This window comes from Lottia gigantea (genome assembly GCF_000327385.1).
Source record: "Lottia gigantea unplaced genomic scaffold LOTGIsca_306, whole genome shotgun sequence".
NCBI lineage: Eukaryota > Metazoa > Mollusca > Gastropoda > Lottiidae > Lottia > Lottia gigantea.
Genome location: NW_008709015.1, coordinates 49,636 through 69,432, shown reverse-complemented (window position 1 = coordinate 69,432; position 19,797 = coordinate 49,636). Strand labels below are relative to the sequence as shown.

The following is a 19,797-nucleotide window of genomic DNA, read 5'->3' as shown; positions in this document are numbered from 1 at the left end:
TACATAATACTCACTTTCTATTTTCGTTTCTTATTTCTATACACAACAATCACTTTCGATTTTCTCTTCTTATTTCAATACACAACATTCACTTTCTATTTTCTCTTCTTATTTCAATACACAACACTCACTTTCTATTTTCTTTTCTTATTTCAATACACAACACTCACTTTCTATTTTCTCTTCTTATTTCAATACACAATACTCACTTTCTATTTTCTTTTCTTATTTCAATACACAACATTCACTTTCTATTTTCTCTTCTTATTTCAATACACAATACTCACTTTCTATTTTCTCTTCTTATTTCAATACACAATACTCACTTTCTATTTTCTCTTCTTATTTCAATACACAATACTCACTTTCTATTTTCTCTTCTTATTTCAATACACAATACTCACTTTCTATTTTCTCTTCTTATTTCAATACATAATACTCACTTTCTATTTTCTCTTCTTATTTCAATACATAATACTCACTTTCTATTTTCTTTTCTTATTTCAATACACAACACTCACTTTCTATTTTCTCTTCTTATTTCAATACACAATACTCACTTTCTATTTTCTTTTCTTATTTCAATACACAACATTCACTTTCTATTTTCTCTTCTTATTTCAATACACAATACTCACTTTCTATTTTCTCTTCTTATTTCAATACACAATACTCACTTTCTATTTTCTCTTCTTATTTCAATACACAATACTCACTTTCTATTTTCTCTTCTTATTTCAATACACAACATTCACTTTCTATTTTCTCTTCTTATTTCAATACACAATACTCACTTTCTATTTTCTCTTCTTATTTCAATACACAATACTCACTTTCTATTTTCTCTTCTTATTTCAATACACAACACTCACTTTCTATTTTCTCTTCTTATTTCAATACACAACACTCACTTTCTATTTTCTCTTCTTATTTCAATACACAATACTCACTTTCTATTTTCTCTTCTTATTTCAATACACAATACTCACTTTCTATTTTCTCTTCTTATTTCAATACACAATACTCACTTTCTATTTTCTCTTCTTATTTCAATACACAATACTCACTTTCTATTTTCTCTTCTTATTTCAATACACAATACTCACTTTCTATTTTCTCTTCTTATTTCAATACACAACATTCACTTTCTATTTTCTCTTCTTATTTCAATACACAATACTCACTTTCTATTTTCTCTTCTTATTTCTTCTTAAGTTTAATTCTATAAACCTCGTTCAGTGATCTTTCATCACTTTGTTGTTACATTCTTTTGGGATATTGGGATACCTAGATACAGAATCATTAGTTACCTAGCTTTTGTATAGTCAAGTCAGTTTGTACTTTCACCAAATTGATGTGTTTGAATTTCATATGGTAATCTGGATTCTATTGAATATAGTTTAGAGGTATGTTAAAGTGTTTTATAAGTTTAAGTATAAAATTAAAGAATATTATTAGTAATTATAGTAAGTTTTCATAAAGTAACCATATTTTTATATTTGTAAGATAAGTTCTATTTATAGAAGTCAATTACATAAGTGTTTTAATTTTAGTTATTTGAATTAATGTCCTGTTTCAGGAATAAGTTGTGTGGTTATAATAATAAGGTGTTATAGTTATATTCATCTTTAAACTCCACTTGGGGTAAAAGTTATTTACAACCTATGTATTATAAATGTATATCACGTTGCATAATTATTTATTTCAAATATTAATGCATTAGGTTTAGTATTATATACAGTTGGCAATTTCGTTTATTGTAAAGATTTGTATTTTATTTGTATTTGTTATATTTTATAATTGTATATTATTGTTATATTTGTGTATTGCAGGGTTTTTGATTTCTGTTTTCACCTATAATAAAACTATAAAAGAACCCTGTCTGGTTATTTAAACTACCCCAGGCCACCCTATAACACGTATATATATTTTATAATTTCACACTAGCATTAATCATATATTATTCATGATATGCTGCCATGTAATCTCTTCATTTTAATTTTTCACATCACCAGTGTTAATTACAACCATTATTTTTATCACTATCACTATTCAATTTCTTCATATTTTATCTTTTTTTCACTTCAATTACATAATACTAATTTGTTATCTTCGTGGTAAAGAAGCTCCATGATTTAGCTTACTGCTTTTATGAATGTTATAATATATAAGGATTTTCATACAATTATACAAATAACTTATTAAATTGTAAGTACATTTAGAAAATTTTAATTTTTAACCCTAATGAAAGACTATGAATATATTGAACACAAAAGATCCCAAAGCATAAAAATTCAAGATGGCTGCTGTTGCTTAAAATACCATGGTTACATTTATACAAAATATAGTGTCCCAGAAAGACAATTACCCAATAAAATAGCAAAACACACATACCTGTAAAGTTATTAGAAGACAATAACTAGTGATGAAAAAGAATAAAGAAGAAGTAGATATTCAGTATTTCAAGGAGGTTGAAATATACTTCCTTCTTCTTTAAAGACTTAGGTAAAAGTAAAGTTTCTGACTGGACAGGTGATGAAACTCACTGAAAACTCACTCAGTTGGCCAATGACAGAAGGTGACAAGGTCCAGTGAGATCAGTTGAGTTAAAGAGACTAAGAGAGGGCAATAATTAGTTAATAGTATAAGGCCAGTGTAATGTAAATAGATGTTTATAAAAACAGTAGTGGTGTATTTAGAGAAGATAACAAATAAATAAAACAACCAAGTTTCTTCAAAAATACACCCTATCACAGATACACCTGTGCAACAAAAGGATAAACGTCCGCTTGAGAGCCCAGGAACTCCATCGCTAAATCACAAACAGTCCAAGATTTCTAGTAGTCCTCAATTTACACAATTGGCAGAGGATGATATAACAGGACTATTAAATTCTATATTTAAACTGTTAGTATGTGTTAGAGATGACCAAGAAATATTAAAGGACGTTTTAAATCAAAAAAATGGACAATTTAAAAACGGAGATTTTGACAAAAATTAACGACAAAATAAACTCGGTCAAGGTTGTCATGAACTTTGAAATATGTGAAGTTGATAAACGAATTGACGTGCTAAGCAACGAACTGACTATAATTAAGACTTTGGTGAATACGAAACTTGTTGAGAACAATAGTCAAACAATTGTTGTGCATAATTTGAAAAATGTGACGAGTGAGGCACTTCCGACACAGGTGAAACGGCTCATTGATTCATTAAATATCAATGTGGATATTAAAGAGATTGAAAGATTGATTTCCAGAACAACTCACAAACCCGGTATCGTTCAGATTGCATTCCAGACTTCTGCTCACAAAATTGACGTTTTACGGAACAAGCTTTCACTACAACAAATAGATGAATTCAAAGACGTCTATATTCAAAGCAGCAAATCTCACCATGAACGTACGCAGAGTTTAACACTAGAACTAGGTTAAAAGGATTACCCGATGGTTATCTCTACCGAGTGAGTGGTAATGGTCGAATCGTAAAACGAAATGATAGTGTTAATGATGAACACAACCGATCGACTACTCAAGCATGAAGCGAAAACACTCGGCCTCGAACGTGAAACGTTAACGGTTGGGTTGCCCGGAATCACGAATTACGAGAGAAACTTATAACATTTGACAACTCTGATATTATCTGTGTGAATGAAACCCATCTTCAAGTTCATAAAACTATAGACATAAAAAACTATCGTTTTTATCCATTCAATAGAGAAAGCACTGAAATTAAAGCCCCAAAACATTCAGGAGGGGTAGGCATATTCGTACATACACGAATTTTGAACGGCTTCAAAACTGTTGTCATAGATAAATCAATGAATATTAGGGTTATCGTTCGAACATAAATATACCAACTTAAAGTTTGTGCTGTTTAGTGCATATTTACCACCTGAAAATTCACAATGGGGTAGGGACGCGGGCGTTTTCTTTTCTCATCTGATTAGTCAAATCTACTTATTGTCAGATTACGATGCTATATTCATCTGTACCAGGATGGGAGAAAACAACAATTGTATAATCGGGATTGATCAAAATGTGCCGTCTAGAACTGCTGTTGACATGACTGTGAACCAACATGGTAGAGATTTTCTTGAATTTCTTTCAGATACTCGATTCTGTGTATTGAATGGGCGATTTGGTGATACTTTCAGCTCAGTTAGTCCAAAAGGTAAATGAGTAGTAGATTATATAAGTGTACCACATGACTATTTTAAATCATGTTCAAACCTTACGATTACCTCCCCGTACTATATTGCACACAGTGAAACATGAACACACGTAATAAATCACAGATCACGTTTGCCAGATTATTACCTGGTCTCCTTTGACTACTCACTAGCTATTAGTGGATTAATCAATCATAATAAACCCGAAACCCCCTCAAAAGATGGTATAAAATCTGTAAAATATCAACTTGATAAGATACCGCTCTGTTTACTGGAATCAGAAGGTTCACGGTAGGCGCTACTTAATATTATCAGTGATATTGAAAACTACCGCAAATCACAATTAGGAATTGACGAAATATATTCTGATTTCTGTCATATTATGATTTGTGAAATAAATAACTGTATACCTAATTTTGATTGTTCAAATCGTACTCGCAAACGATTTAAGATAATTAAACCCTTCTGGAATGATGAATTGACGGATTTATGGCAAAAATTACGCACAAATGAAAGATCGTCTGTAAAATCGAAAGGCTCAACATGCGAAAAAAACGCACTACACCAGGCCTTCAAACAATCAAGAGACAACTTTGATAAATGCTTAAGACGTAATGAGCGGCAATACCAGAGAGATCTTATGATCGATCTTGAAGAGGCCCACGTCCATGATCCGAAGAAATTTTGGCAACATCTTAAGAGTCTTGGACCGAAGCGCAAATCAGATTTACCTTTCGAAGTTTACGGTGATAATAATGAGATTCTTACAAATCGCGAGAACATTTAGAGAACGACGACATTCTTGTTGATGAACAGAATGGTTTTAGGCCGAATAGATCATGCCAGGATGACGTATTTGTTGCCAATTCATTGATCAAAACTAGATTATTATCAAAACAACCTACATTCTCATGTTTTGTCGACATGCGTAAAACTTTTGATGTAATTCATAGGGAATATTTACTGCATAAACTTCTGCAAAATGGTGTGAATTAACGGTCATTTCTATGATTCTATATACATGGACACATCAGCATGTGTGCGAGTGAACGGATGTTTAACAAATTGGTTCGAGTGTTCTTCAGGTGTTCGCCAAGGTGACAACCTTTCACCAACATTGTTCTCAATTTATATCAATGACCTTGCAACTGGCTTGAAACAATTAAATAAAGGTATTGACATTAACGGTAGAAATGTTGGTGTCCTCCTATACGCAGATGACATTTGCTTCTCGCTTCAAATGAAACTGATTTACAATACATGCTTAATCATGTAAGTGACTGGTGCACCAAATGGAGATTATCAGTTAATCCAAGTAAATCAGCAATTGTTCACTTCAGACACAAACGCAAACCAAGAAGCAAGACAGAATTCAATATAGGCGACGATGCAATACAATATGTTTTATCCTATAAATATCTTGGCATTATAATGGATGAATACCTTTGAGGATTGTACCACCACACTGTCACAATCTGCAAGTCGTGCACTAGGTGCTGTTATATCGAAAGTACATGGGCTCAAATCCGTTGGTATAAAATCTTACACATACTTATTTGAAAGTTGTGTTCTTCCAATTTTAGAATACTGTTCAGGAGTATGGGGTTTTAAGAAATTTCCAAAGATAGAACAAATTCAAAATCGTGCTATAAAATATTTCCTGGGTCTCCATGGGTTTTCACCAAAAGCCGCACTAAACGGAGATTTGGAATGGCTGCCTCCACATGTAAAACGATGGTTTAATATGTTGAAAATGGGGAATAGGATCATTTCAATATGACAGTTTGCTTACAGATTGAATATGATTATCAATGTGATAATGGAAACTGGTGTTCAGATATAAAATCAGTATTTCTCAGTGTAGGCGGAGGTCATATATTTAGAATATAAACTAACTTGTAATATCGATGATATGAAACAGAAACTTTTTACTCTGTACAAAACTGAGTGGACAAAAAAAATTTGCTCAATATCAAAATTAAGAACGTACGTGACAATTAAATCTGAACCTTATATAAATATTAACCTTAGTAAAACTGAACGCCCTCATCTTGCTCAATTACGATGTTGGTATAACCCAAAGCACTGCGACTGTGGTCTGTCTCCGTAAACAACTGTTCATTATTTTTTTGAGTGTGGGTTATATGATACCGAAAGAAATGTCTTACTTGCTGCAATAAGTAGCCGCTATACTGTTATAGACCTGTCCTTATTACTATGGGGAAATCTTTCCATTGATTCAAACTCTGATTCTAATTCCAAATTATTCAAACTTGTTCACAAATACATCAAATCTATCAAATGTTTTGATAGTAATGGAACAGTTCAGTCATAGTCAAGATAGTTTGTTCACGTATCACATCTATTTGTTGTTTGTTTACACTTTATTCATACTTATCAAGTTTTACTATTCTTATCAAGATTATAATATAATGATTTATTTATGTCTTTTGTCTATTTTGTTTTTGTAAATATCTATTTGTAAATCTCTATTTGTAAATCTCTATTTAGAGATTTGTAAATCTCTATTTGTAAATCTCTATTTGTAAATCTCTATTTGTAAATCTCTATTTAGAGATTTGTAAATCTCTATTTGTAAATCTCTATTTGTAAATCTCTATTTAGAGATTTGTAAATCTCTATTTGTAAATCTCTATTTGTAAATCTCTATTTGTAAATCTCTATTTGTAAATCTCTATTTAGAGATTTGTAAATCTCTATTTGTAAATCTCTATTTGTAAAGGAAATAGCGTTTTCTAAGTTCTATAACTTGTGCTGAATTCGATTGTAAAATATTTCAATAAAATATGTTTAAACTATAACTTGTGTTCCTATTTATAATAAATCCATTCAAAGCAAAGACATTCTAAGACTAACAGTAACATTGTCAGACTGATTCCAATTCTCATCAAAATAATTACAAAAATTTAATGTTCAACTTGCACAGACAGACAATGGGTCTAAATGACCCCTGAAAAAAGTCAAAATGGTCCTGCCTATGAAAAAGTCAAAATGGTCCTGCCTATGAAAAAGTCAAAATGGTCCTGCCTATGAAAAAGTCAAAATGGTCCTGCCTATGAAAAAGTCAAAATGGTCCCATCATTAATTTTTTGAACTAGTCTTATGATAATTGTGGCTTACATTGTGATGAAATATGAAATTGTCCACTATAAGATATGATTCTGTTTCATAACACCGATATTTTATCTGTATTATTATCTATATAATCAGTTAATTAAACGTACAATATATTGTCTCCGTATTATAATGAATATTATATAAAGGTTTTTGTCCATTCCCTTGAATTATTGAAAATAATACTTAAGAAATGTCAGGTTGAAAGAACCGACATTCACATGTAGTGATGAAGGCCAAGATTTGGAGAATGAAGAAGAGTATGTTGGACCAGACTGTATGTTAATTACAAGCAGTGTATCCGAGTTGGCTTCAATAAAGTACCATGACAAGGTTGAATTTACTGTTCACAAAATGTTAAATAAAGACATACAGACCGACATGGTTGGGGTGTCCTGTTCTACTCAGACAGAAGGGACTAGTTCAGTTTCAATTTGAAAGTGTAGTGTTTCAACACAAACACACTTTGTAATTCCATTATGTCAAAATCAACCTCTGAAGTTGGAGTACAAGTTAACAAACTATGGAAGACATTAAAAGTAATGAGATGTGTATGTTTTATACAGGTTTAGCAAATGTGGAAACTTTTAATTTACTTTTTGATGAAATGGATGATGTAGAGAGTCACACAAATAGATGCGGAAATGGAGAAAACAAGGGCCTGCCAAGATCACTGCGTCTTATTGATGAATTCTTTTTTTAGTTTTAATGAGATTAAGATTAGGACTTCTCCTTGAGGACTTAGCAAGGTTCAATATGTCGAAATCAACCTGTTCAAACATAACATACATGAGTGTTAAACTTTCTATATTAGTTGCTTGGCCATCCAGAAGGACATTCAAAGAAACAATGCCACAAAAGTTGAAAAGGAAATACCCGAACTGTCGCATAATTATTGACCGCACTGAGTTCTACACAGAAACCCCACAAACACTCGCTAACAAGTCAATGATGTATTCACACTAAAAGTCACATAAGACCTGGAAATCACTACTAGGAATAACGCTTGTTTCGGACCTATGGAGTGGAAGCATTAGTGATAAACAGTTAACTATAAAGTTAGGACACCTCGATTGATATGAAGCTGGTGATGGAATAATGGCTGATAAGGGCTTCCTCATATCTGATTTGACAACACCACGCGGCATCCATCTGATTATTCCACCCTTAAAATTACAAAAGTTCAGCCGTCGACAAGTTGAGGAAACAAGGAGAATTGCAAACTTGCGAATTGATGTAGAACGTGCTATGGAAAGAGTAAAAAAACTTTAGAATTTTGCAAGGTGTAATGCCTATAACAAGCATCAAAAATACTGAAAGTTTGTGTTGCTCTGTCAAATTTGTTGTCACCATTAGTATATGATGAAAATTGAATATGATCATTGTTAAAAGTTAGTCCTGGGGAATATTTATATTATATGAATGTAAGATCCTATACATACTATTTAACGCTGCACTCCCTTTAAACAGATTTACTATTTTTTTAATTTTTGGTGTGGAAAGAGCTTAGTTTTTTGTGAATATCTACAAACCAGTGTTAAAAGTAGATTGTTGACAAACAATCAGACCGTATATTTTATATTGTGGTCAAGTTTGATGTTGACAATTTTTCGATGAATATTTTTTGAGTTTTTGCCCTTGTAAAGTTGCATGAAAATGAGCTAATGGGGATATTAGAAGCTACAATTTTTAATGGATTTTGATGAAGTTTTGCGTTTAATGACGTCACTAAGTGTGATCTACCGGAAGCTACTATTGACATCTATGCAGTTCACTATTAGTGACATCAAAACGTGTTAGTTTTTTGTGGAATTGGAAGAACCATATATGTTGGAGTGGAAATCGGAATAGCGCAAAATACACAGTTTAGAAAATCAATTTACAATCCCTTTAAGTGCCACCAAATTATTAAATGTAACAATAACATGCAAACATCAATTTTGTTTTAATAAACTGTTTCATTTTTTGTCCATTTACACATTTGAATCTCAATTAGAACTGTATACTTTAATAACATTAAGTCTTTACCACGTTAGACACGCTCTGTGAACAATTCTGGTATGACAGCCTTTATATAAAAACTGTTCAGTTTACCTAACATGTCAACCCAAAATCCATTATCAAAATATACTCTCTCTAAACTATGACACTTCAAAGTCCACACAAAAAAATCGCACCATTTTCTTTCTGTTAGGGCAATTTGACCTTGAACTTAGAAATAGTAGTTATGGTTACTTTGCCATGCACTACCGAACAACAAAATGTTTTGTCTACACAGGCCTCGTCTGGTGAACAGTTTCTAACTTTATATTGGCATTTAATCTCTAAGACCCCCTTTCTTACAACATTCTACTATTCCATCTGGGCTTGATTCCAAGTGTGGTAGACTTTTCTTTACGACAAGGCCAGATGAAAAGAGTTTCAGCCCGGGGTGAGTTACTTGAATACGCCTATGGTACACAAGCTTGGCAGCCGGTTCATGGCTCCTGCCCCATTTAGTGGCTGCAGTTTCAAATTCGTCATTGTAGCCCATAATAGATCGTAACAAGATATCAGGTTTTGTTTCAGGTATTTTCTTACAAATAGTTCCAAAAGCCTGCCAGCCCTTGCATCTTTCCAATGGTAACTTTTATGTTGAGTTTTCAATAAGAAAACAGTCGTCCTGCTTACAGTTTGATTTAAAATATGTTTCAAAATTATTTTTGCACATTGAACTTTTTAAGTCAACACCGTCTTTGTAAAAAGAAATCCACAAAATGGAGCTTGGGTAGCACTGGGGTTGGTTCTTTTAGTTTTGGTGCAACAAGTTCAGAATCACTCAACAAAAAAGCAGCATGTGGAGCACATTTTTCAAGTTTTTCCCCAAATGTTAATGGTTGCAGGATTCCCCCTCACTGAAACATGGTTGCAGGATTCCCCCTCACTGAAACATGAAAAGAAAAGTTGTAAGAGTATGATAAAAAATTTGCATTATTCATTGCAACTTATAAAATTCAAAAACCTGTAAAGTGACATTACAAGTTATTTGTTGATGGACACCCGCTGGACCCTTCGATTTGTAATTCAAGTTCAGGCTTTTCTTATGACAAAAACTTTGACCAGTCGAAATTCCATTGCATAGTCAGCTATATCCTTATACAAATATGTGTTAATAAAAATTTCATAAGGCAAGTTTTTAAGTTTAATAATACTTACGATTTTCTGCTGTTGGCTTGTCTACAAGTGCCACCTGGTTGGAAGACAACAACTCCGCTGCATGCCTTTTTCTTGGCCAATATTCCTTCAAATCTTCATTTATTGAATCAAACATCTCCGCCCCACCCACGGCAATGGCCTCCAACATGGAATTCACCGATGTGTCGGCCTTTTCCATCAGTTTATCTTCCATTTTTTCTTGCATTTCTTTAATTTCTTCTCGTACCTTCTTGAATTCATCTCCAATTTCTGATTTAAAATCTCTAATTGTGTTTAGAACTGTATTTTTCAACGCTTCCATTTTACATGAAATGTCTTCCATTAAGTCTTCCATACTGAAAGGAGGAAATATTGTATATTATTATAATTACAAAGAGATATGAAATAGAAATAAATTAAAACTCTTCTTGTCTTGAATTATATTTGAGTGAAAGAGCTAATATCTAAATCAATGTGGACTGTTGTAAAGCAAAGCGATGTTAATGACATAACAGAATATTAAGGGCTAAACTATAGTCCTGTTTAATAACCGGTGTTACCTCCCTTGCCAAATTATCGTTCGTAGTTGACGTCAACTTCCGGTGAGCAAAGAAAATGGCGTCGAATAAAGAGGTCGGTGATACGTGTCAATTTAATAAATTATCAGTGCGTGAACTGAAGATTTATTTACGAGATAGAGGAGCACATGTGTCAAAAAATAGACCAGAGTTAATAAAACGTGCTCGAGGCATTGTACAAATCGGAAAACGGACATTAAAAGAGATTAATATTCAGGACAACAACAAACTTGAACGACAGGAAGAATTATTGACCACTCTGCTGGGTGAAAAATTGTCAGGAAGTTTAAAAAGTTGTTGGGAGGACGATGTGCTAAAAATTCCCTTCTTCAGGACGGAGGATATTAACAATTACCTTGTGTTAAACCGTTCACGCACTTTTGACAATCAGAACATGAATGCGAGAAAACAATTAAAAGCCAAAGTGATCTACGAAGATAGTGTGAAGTACAATCAGATATCACCTAAATGTTCCCACTGCTACGTAAGAGCAAATAACTTGTAATGTCACTTTACAAGTTTTTGAATTTTATAAGTTGCAATGAATAATGCAAATTTTTTATCATACTCTTACAACTTTTCTTTTCATGTTTCAGTGAGGGAACCGTGATCAGCTACCAAAGACCTCCTTTAACCAAGCCCAGAAATTAATCGCCACAGCCAATAAAACCTTGCCAAACTCCTCTTCATATGTATACCCATTTCAAATAAAATCTCGAAGAAAGCACAACAGAACCTCAGCACTCTCAACAACATGATATGGAGTCCAGTATCAACAGCGCAACAATCTTACCACCCTACGAAGAAGAATTCGAACCAGTTGATAATCTTCATTGGTGTCCAGAAACAGCAAACAGCATCTATTTGTTTTGGATACTCCAGCTTCAAGCATCGAGTAAGTCTTTAAACTAATTACTGGGGATAAAAATACTGAAAGGCCACTGCTAGGCCAAACTGTAGTTAACTTGAGCCGCAAAATTCTCACACCCCTTCAGCATTCAATCTTAGACCGTGGACTTAAGTTTATTCCCACACCAAAGATAGCCAACTTGAATTATCTCCGAACATCCATTGAACGATTTCAACGAAATCTTAGCTGCACATATTTTTTTCTAAACCAACCCCAAGGTGGTGCTAGAACCATGTTTATTCCTAAATCCACGTGGACACCCCCTCAGACCGCCATCCACCCTGAAATATTGAAAGCATTTGCGAGTATGAATAGCCAAACCGTGAACCTTTCCATAACACACGAAAAGCCTAATCTCACACGAATGGAACGTGAAGCGTTAAACTTACTTAAGAAAGACGATAGCATTGTTATTAAAAAGAGTGACAAAGGTTCATGTTGTGTCATTCTGAATAGGGAGGATTACGTTTCAGAAGCAGAGAATCAACTGAATAATCCTAAACATTATGCCATTTTACCGAAACCAATTTTCATAGAAACTGCTAACATGATTAATAATATTCTTGCCGATTTAGTCAAAACTAGTTATCTCAAACAGAAACAATATGACTATCTGTCTGCCAAACCTGATTGTCGCGAGAGACATTTGTACACTTTGCCTAAAATCCATAAGAATCCAACCAAGGAGTGGTTTACCTCGAATAAAATTCCTAAAGGCCGCCCGATTATATCTGACTGTGGTAGTGAGTCATGTGCAGTGTCAGAATTCATTGATCATGTGCAGAAACAAATAAACTGGATATTAAAGTGTATTTCAAAGAAACTGATACTCATCAACTCTTGCACAAGAGCTCCTTTCACCCAAAACATACCTTTTCTGGTATAATTAAGTCACAAGTTTTACGATTTCATCGAATTTGTACAAGATCTTCTGATTTCAACCAAGCCTGTACGATTGTTTTCTCAAAACTGAAAGAGCGTGGGTACTCTAAACGATTTTTACGAAACATGAAAAATTCCACCTTAGCACAGATAGCAGCTAAAAACAGACTTTATGCCGAAGTGGTTTAAGAATTGCTCCATGTTTGTCCAGTAGATGTCCCTTTATATCAGAAACTCATTATTTTGTAAGCAACTCTACGAATAAAAGGTACCCGATCCAGGAACATCTAACATGTGAACATTCGAATGTAATATATTTAATTTCATGCAAGAAATGCCCCAAACAATATGTAGGAGAAACTAAGAATAATTTACGAACTCGTTTTAATGCTCATAGTTCAGACATCAAATTAAAGAAAGACAAGCCTGTTTCTAATCATTTCAACCTCGACGACCATTCAATAGACGATCTCGCCCTAATCCCAATTGAGCGTATAGAAATTGACTTGCTCGAAGATCAAACTACCAAATTCCATCAATCTAGGGAAGCCCATTGGATTGAGACACTGAATACAGCAAGACCCATAGGACTAAATATTCATCATAATGTTGGCATAGCACCCTTTGTTGTCCCGTTTAATACAACCAGCAATCGAGCAAGCAAGATAGTTCATGCCCACTATAAGAGCCTTCAAGAGAAATTCCCCCATGTCTATAAGCAGAAAATGATAGTTGCATATTCAAAAAATAAGAACTTAAATGATAATATTGTTCATAGTAAACTAAAAACAATCAGTACATAACAGATACTATACTTCTCGCCCATCGGGCGAGTTATTTTTTCTAATTTCAGATCAGAATAAGAACAGAAGAAAACCCAATATCAAGACCCTTAATCCTAATTTCTAAATAAAGTGTCTGCTCCACCCTAGGCCTGTACATTTGGGAGAATCAAACCCTCCCTTCCCCGAAACCTAATCTTACCAGTCGGGGTAAATTTGGCAGTGAACTAAACTAGACGGTCTGGGTTAATTTGGCAGCTATTGTGAGAAATATTTGATGATTCAGTTTCCACTTATTTTTTTTATTTTTTTTGGCAGTAACAGTCGCCAGAGTTTCTGTTCTTAGCTAAAAAATCGTTACGAGGTAGTATTTTTTTTCCCTTTGTTAATCCCGTCTCAAATATTTGCTAATTGAAAATAAAATTTGAAACACTCTGAAATTTTTTTTTTTTAATTCAGAAACAAGAAGAAATAATAAGATTGATGGACGTGCCCCATTTCAGTAATATTATCAAATTTTGGTTACAATTTTTAGTCTCTATTGTAAATTGTGAGGTAGTGAAAACTAATGTTGATTTCTGATCAAATAGGGAATTGTGGGGCAGTGAAAACTAATGTAGATTCTGATCAAATAGGGAATTGTGGGGCAGTGAAAACTAATGTAGATTCTGATCAAATAGGGAATTGTGGGGCAGTGAAAACTAATGTAGATTCTGATCAAATAGGGAATTGTGGGGTAGTGAAAACTAATGTAGATTTCTGATCAAATAGGGAATTGTGGGGTATTGAAAACGTGTTTTCCGGGCAAAAATCTCATAACTAAGATAGAAATTGGGGCAAATTCAGATATTTTATTTCTATTCTTACCGTCCGCTCATATCAAAGCTAAACTTGGAAAGGTCTTATAGACCCGGACTACTATTAGATATAACTGGTAATCCGTGTCTACCTTTAAAGACGAATTAAGTTGATATTTGAACCGCCGAGGATTATCGTACATTAATCTTTCCCGAATACTTTCCTCCTTTCATCCGGGTTCTTTGTTACCATCAAACCATAAAACTTTGGAGTTGACACGGCTTTCAGTTAGTGCACTGAACGTTTTCTATCCGACCACCGGTTTTACAGACCGTCTGCGAACACTCCCCACCTTCACAAAACGCACAAGATACGATCGAAATAAAGAACGACTGTTGAAAGAACGTGTACAGACTAACTGCGATCTGAGCATAAAAAACGTCGTATACAATTAATTGTGGAAAAACTCAATAGTTTTGTTGTATTATTTTTTGAGAAGGAAAAGTTTGGGAAGAGTGAATCAGGTTGGATTGTTATTCCAGTAAACATCATAGATGTTAGACAGTGTTTGTTGTACGTAATTAAAAAGACGGTAGCGATTTTCGTATATTTAACCATTTGTTAGGTTTGGAAACGCTTTTGTTAGTTCACCAACTCTATTCTCATTCATTTAACAACAACGTTTCGAACAGAACACATCTCAGCAAGTTGATGGATTAAGTGATTTTTAAGTTGAAGGGAAGCTGTATTTGTAAGAAATTAGAATGATGTTGAAGGCGGTGTGAACTCTCACAAACTGTGAATTACTATGACGAATTAATTTTTCTGATTATCTAGGAGATTTTAGTATTTTTGGTTTTTGTGTTCAGAAGAGTTTGAAAACCCTGACGATGTAAGTAATTTTTCTTGATTAATTTTCCTACTCCAAATAAAACCAGGGCCAGTTTCACAAAACAATCTTGAATATAAAACTAACAAAATGTACGCGGTGGCTCTACGAGATAGACACTTGTCCCCTAACCACATGTCGCCTAGTCGTTAGATTGAACAATATAATGAAGCTCACTATGCTAGGCAGAGGGCAAGTTAAAATTTCGCTGTCCTAACACAATTTCTTTCATTGCTCACTGCATGGCGTCGGTCTTCATCAGCCCAGCAAGGAACTCGCCGTTTTCTGCTGATTCGAGTTTTGGATATAAAGATCTTGGTACGACGCCTGCTAAGTGAATGCAAGGTAAAAAGGGGTAAATTCTTTGAGCACATTGAAAGAACTGACAGATTTATAGCATGAATTCAAAAAGAAATAAATGCAGTTTTACGCCCTACTTTTCTCCACCATATTTGATTAATGAAGACGGTAACACCATGAAATGTGAAATGATTTCTAATCTTTATTGTCAGACAAGACGTTTTTTCCATGTCATTTCCTCCGTCATGCATCACTAACAAGGGGAAACAGGGTTGAAAAAATCCGACCTATCTCGACCTTAAGAGGGGAGCAAAGTATTAGTTAAAGATGAAAGAAGATTATCACCTGTATTAAAACATACAGAGAGGGATTGTTCAAACTTTTAAAACCTTGAAATCGTCTAGATAAACTTTTAGTTGAATTCATTAAAACTTTTCCGTGGAATACGGGAATTATAGTTACCGTTTTCTAGTGACTTTAGCATACCAAACTATCGTATCCTGAGTGACTATAGCATACCAAACTATCGTATCCTGAATGACTATAGCATACCAAACTATCGTATCCTGAGTGACTATAGCATACCAAACTATCGTATCCTGAGTGACTATAGCATACCAAACTATCGTATCCTGAATGACTATAGCATACCAAACTATCGTATCCTGAATGACTATAGCATACCAAACTATCGTATCCTGAGTGACTATAGCATACCAAACTATCGTATCCTGAATGACTATAGCATACCAAACTATCGTATCCTGAGTGACTATAGCATACCAAACTATCGTATCCTGAGTGACTATAGCATACCAAACTATCGTATCCTGAATGACTATAGCATACCAAACTATCGTATCCTGAGTGACTATAGCATACCAAACTATCGTATCCTGAGTGACTATAGCATACCAAACTATCGTATCCTGAATGACTATAGCATATTAAATTATCGTATCCTGAGTGACTATAGCATATTAAACTATCGTATCCTGAGTGACTATAGCATACCAAACTATCGTATCCTGAGTGATTATAGCATACCAAACTATCGTATCCTGAATGACTATAGCATATTAAATTATCGTATCCTGAGTGACTATAGCATATTAAACTATCGTATCCTGAGTGACTATAGCATACCAAACTATCGTATCCTGAGTGACTATAGCATACAAAACTATCGTATCCTGAGTGGCTATAGCATGCAAAACTATCGTATCCTGGGTGATTATAGCATACAAAACTATCGTGTCCATCACGCTAGAAGATTGCTTGGTATAATGACAGTTTTCTGTGATCAGAATGAGACTAGAGCATACCAAACTATCGTGTCTAACTAGCTAGTAGATTGTTTGGTACAATGAAAGTTTTCTGTGGTCAGAATGAGACTAGAGTATACCAAACTATCGTGTCTAACTAGCTAGCAGATTGTTTGGTATAATGACAGTTTTCTGTGGTCAGAATGAGACTAGAGCATACCAAACTATCGTGTCTAACTAGCTAGCAGATTGTTTGGTATAATGACAGTTTTCTGTGGTCAGAATGAGACTAGAGCATACCAAACTATCGTGTCTAACTAGCTAGTAGATTGTTTGGTACAATGACAGTTTTCTGTGGTCAGAATGAGACTAGAGTATACCAAACTATCGTGTCTAACTAGCTAACAGATTGCTTGGTATAATGACAGTTTTCTGTGGTCAGAATGAGACTAGAGCATACCAAACTATCGTGTCTAACTAGCTAGTAGATTGTTTGGTACAATGACAGTTTTCTGTGGTCAGAATGAGTCTAGAACATACCAAACTATCGTGTCTAACTAGCTAGCAGATTGATTGGTACAATGACAGTTTTCTGTGGTCAGAATGAGTCTAGAACATACCAAACTATCGTGTCTAACTAGCTAGCAGATTGATTGGTACAATGACAGTTTTCTATGGTCAGAATGAGACAAGACCATACCAAACTATCGTGTCTAACTAGCTAACAGATTGCTTGGTATAATGACAGTTTTCTGTAGTCATAATGGGACTAGAGTATACCAAACTATCCTGTCCAACTAGCTAGCAGATTGTTTGGTGTAATGACAGTTTTCTGTGGTCAGAATGAGACTAGAGTATACCAAACTATCCTGTCCAACTAGCTAGCAGATTGCTTGGTATAATGACAGTTTTCTGTAGTCAGAATGGGACTAGAGTATACCAAACTATCCTGTCCAACTAGCTAGCAGATTGTTTGGTACAATGATAGTTTCTGTGGTTAGAATGAGACTAGAGTATACCAAACTATCGTGTCTAACTAGCTAGCAGATTGGTTGGTACAATGACAGTTTTCTATGGTCAGAATGAGACAAGACCATACCAAACTATCGTGTCTAACTAGCTAGCAGATTGCTTGGTATAATGACAGTTTTCTGTAGTCAGAATGGGACTAGAGTATACCAAACTATCGTGTCCAACTAGCTAGCAGATTGTTTGGTGTAATGACAGTTTTCTGTGGTCAGAATGAGGCTAGAGTATACCACACTATCGTGTCCATCACGCTAGAAGATTGCTTGGTATAATGACAGTTTTCTGTGGTCAGAATGAGGCTAGAGCATACCAAACTATCGTGTCTAACTAGCTAGAAGATTGCTTGGTATAATGACAGTTTTCTGTGGTCAGAATGAGACTAGAGTATACCACACTATCGTGTCTAACTAGCTAGTAGATTGCTTGGTACAGTGACAGTTTTCTGTGGTCAGAATGAGACTAGAGCATACCAAACTATCGTGTCCATTACGCTAGAAGATTGCTTGGTCTAATGGCAGTTTTCTGTAGTCAGAATGAGACTAGAGCATACCAAACTATCATGTCAAACTAGCTAACAGATAGTTTGGTACAATGACAGTTTTCTGTGGTCAGAATGAGACTAGAGTATACCAAACTATCGTGTCCATCACGCTAGAAGATTGCTTGATATAATGACAGTTTTCTGTAGTCAGAATGAGACTAGAGCATACCAAACTATCATGTCAAACTAGCTAACAGATAGTTTGGTACAATGACAGTTTTCTGTGGTCAGAATGAGACTAGAGTATACCAAACTATCGTGTCCATCACGCTAGAAGATTGCTTGGTATAATGACAGTTTTCTGTGGTCAGAATGAGACTAGAGTATACCACACTATCGTGTCTAACTAGCTAGCAGATTGCTTGGTACAATGACAGTTTTCTGTAGTCAGAATGAGACTAGAGTATACCAAACTATCGTGTCTAACTAGCTAGTAGATTGCTTGGTACAGTGACAGTTTCCTGTGGTCAGAATGAGACTAGAGCATACCAAACTATCGTGTCCATCACCCTAGAAGATTGCTTGGTATAATGACAGTTTTCTGTAGTCAGAATGAGACTAGAGTATACCACACTATCGTGTCTAACTAGCTAACAGATTATTTGGTACAATGACAGTTTTCTGTGGATAAAATGAGACTAGACTATACCAAACTATCATGTCTAACTAGCTAGCAGATTGTTTGGTACAACGACATAATAATCAAACGAATTTTATGCGAAAAATAAAGGAAAAACAGACAGATTTACTTTGAAAAGTAGAAAAGGCATTGTTATTAGAAGTTGTTAGGGTAGACTGTTTTACTGTACAGTTGATTGAGTTGATGACGTTACGGAACGCAGACGGTAACGAGTAAACTAATAACATATCTCACGTAATCTCTACAAGGTAAAGAAAAAAGAATTGACGATTTCTTGGTAATTTGTGTTATATTTGGCAATGGTTGTTAATTTGAGATAAGAATTTGTAGAAGAAATGTAAGGACGATAGAAACTGTATTTCTGTGGGTCAAACTCTGTTGATATAAACCTATCAATATTGGCACGGAGGTTGTCGCACTATTGATGTTTTGTGGACATTGTTGTTTGTTACTCTATTTATTTGTTTACTTTGGATACCATGTTGTTTAACTTGGAGACGTGTTTATTTACCCGATAAAACAGCAAGTTGGTGTTTATTGGACGCCAGTGTCTATCGGTATGACCAGCTCGTCGCTTTATCAACTTCCCCTGTTTGGCTAGCAGGACGTTTTTATCGATTGGTACAGAAAAAGTGGTTTGGCCAACCAACCCTGCCCAGGGGAGTTGTTCAAATTTTCTTCAGTTTGGTAGAGTTTAACTTTG

General features: G+C 34.5%; 4 protein-coding genes across 4 annotated transcripts; 2 read left to right on the top strand and 2 right to left on the bottom strand.

The window, feature by feature from the left end:
• Window positions 1–475: 475 nt before the first annotated feature.
• LOTGIDRAFT_145330 (hypothetical protein) lies at window positions 476–1,228 on the top strand (the record flags this gene model as incomplete). Its single annotated transcript, XM_009057630.1, has 1 exon — window positions 476–1,228. A coding segment is annotated over one exon (753 nt), but the record flags the coding sequence as incomplete, so codon positions are not given.
• Window positions 1,229–10,197: 8,969 nt separating this feature from the next.
• On the bottom strand, window positions 10,198–10,835 carry LOTGIDRAFT_175562 (hypothetical protein; the record flags this gene model as incomplete). Its single annotated transcript, XM_009057629.1, has 2 exons — window positions 10,198–10,229; window positions 10,502–10,835. The coding sequence occupies 2 exons, from the start codon at window positions 10,833–10,835 to the stop codon at window positions 10,198–10,200; spliced, it is 366 nt and encodes a 121-aa protein (XP_009055877.1).
• A 260-nt stretch (window positions 10,836–11,095) lies between these two features.
• LOTGIDRAFT_175561 (hypothetical protein) lies at window positions 11,096–11,563 on the top strand (the record flags this gene model as incomplete). Its single annotated transcript, XM_009057628.1, has 1 exon — window positions 11,096–11,563. The coding sequence occupies one exon, from the start codon at window positions 11,096–11,098 to the stop codon at window positions 11,561–11,563; it is 468 nt and encodes a 155-aa protein (XP_009055876.1).
• A 4,514-nt stretch (window positions 11,564–16,077) lies between these two features.
• LOTGIDRAFT_175560 (hypothetical protein) lies at window positions 16,078–19,575 on the bottom strand (the record flags this gene model as incomplete). The annotated part of the gene is made up of 2 exons (XM_009057627.1): window positions 16,078–16,548; window positions 19,564–19,575. 2 exons carry the CDS (start codon window positions 19,573–19,575, stop codon window positions 16,078–16,080), a joined length of 483 nt encoding a protein of 160 aa, XP_009055875.1.
• Window positions 19,576–19,797: the final 222 nt, after the last annotated feature.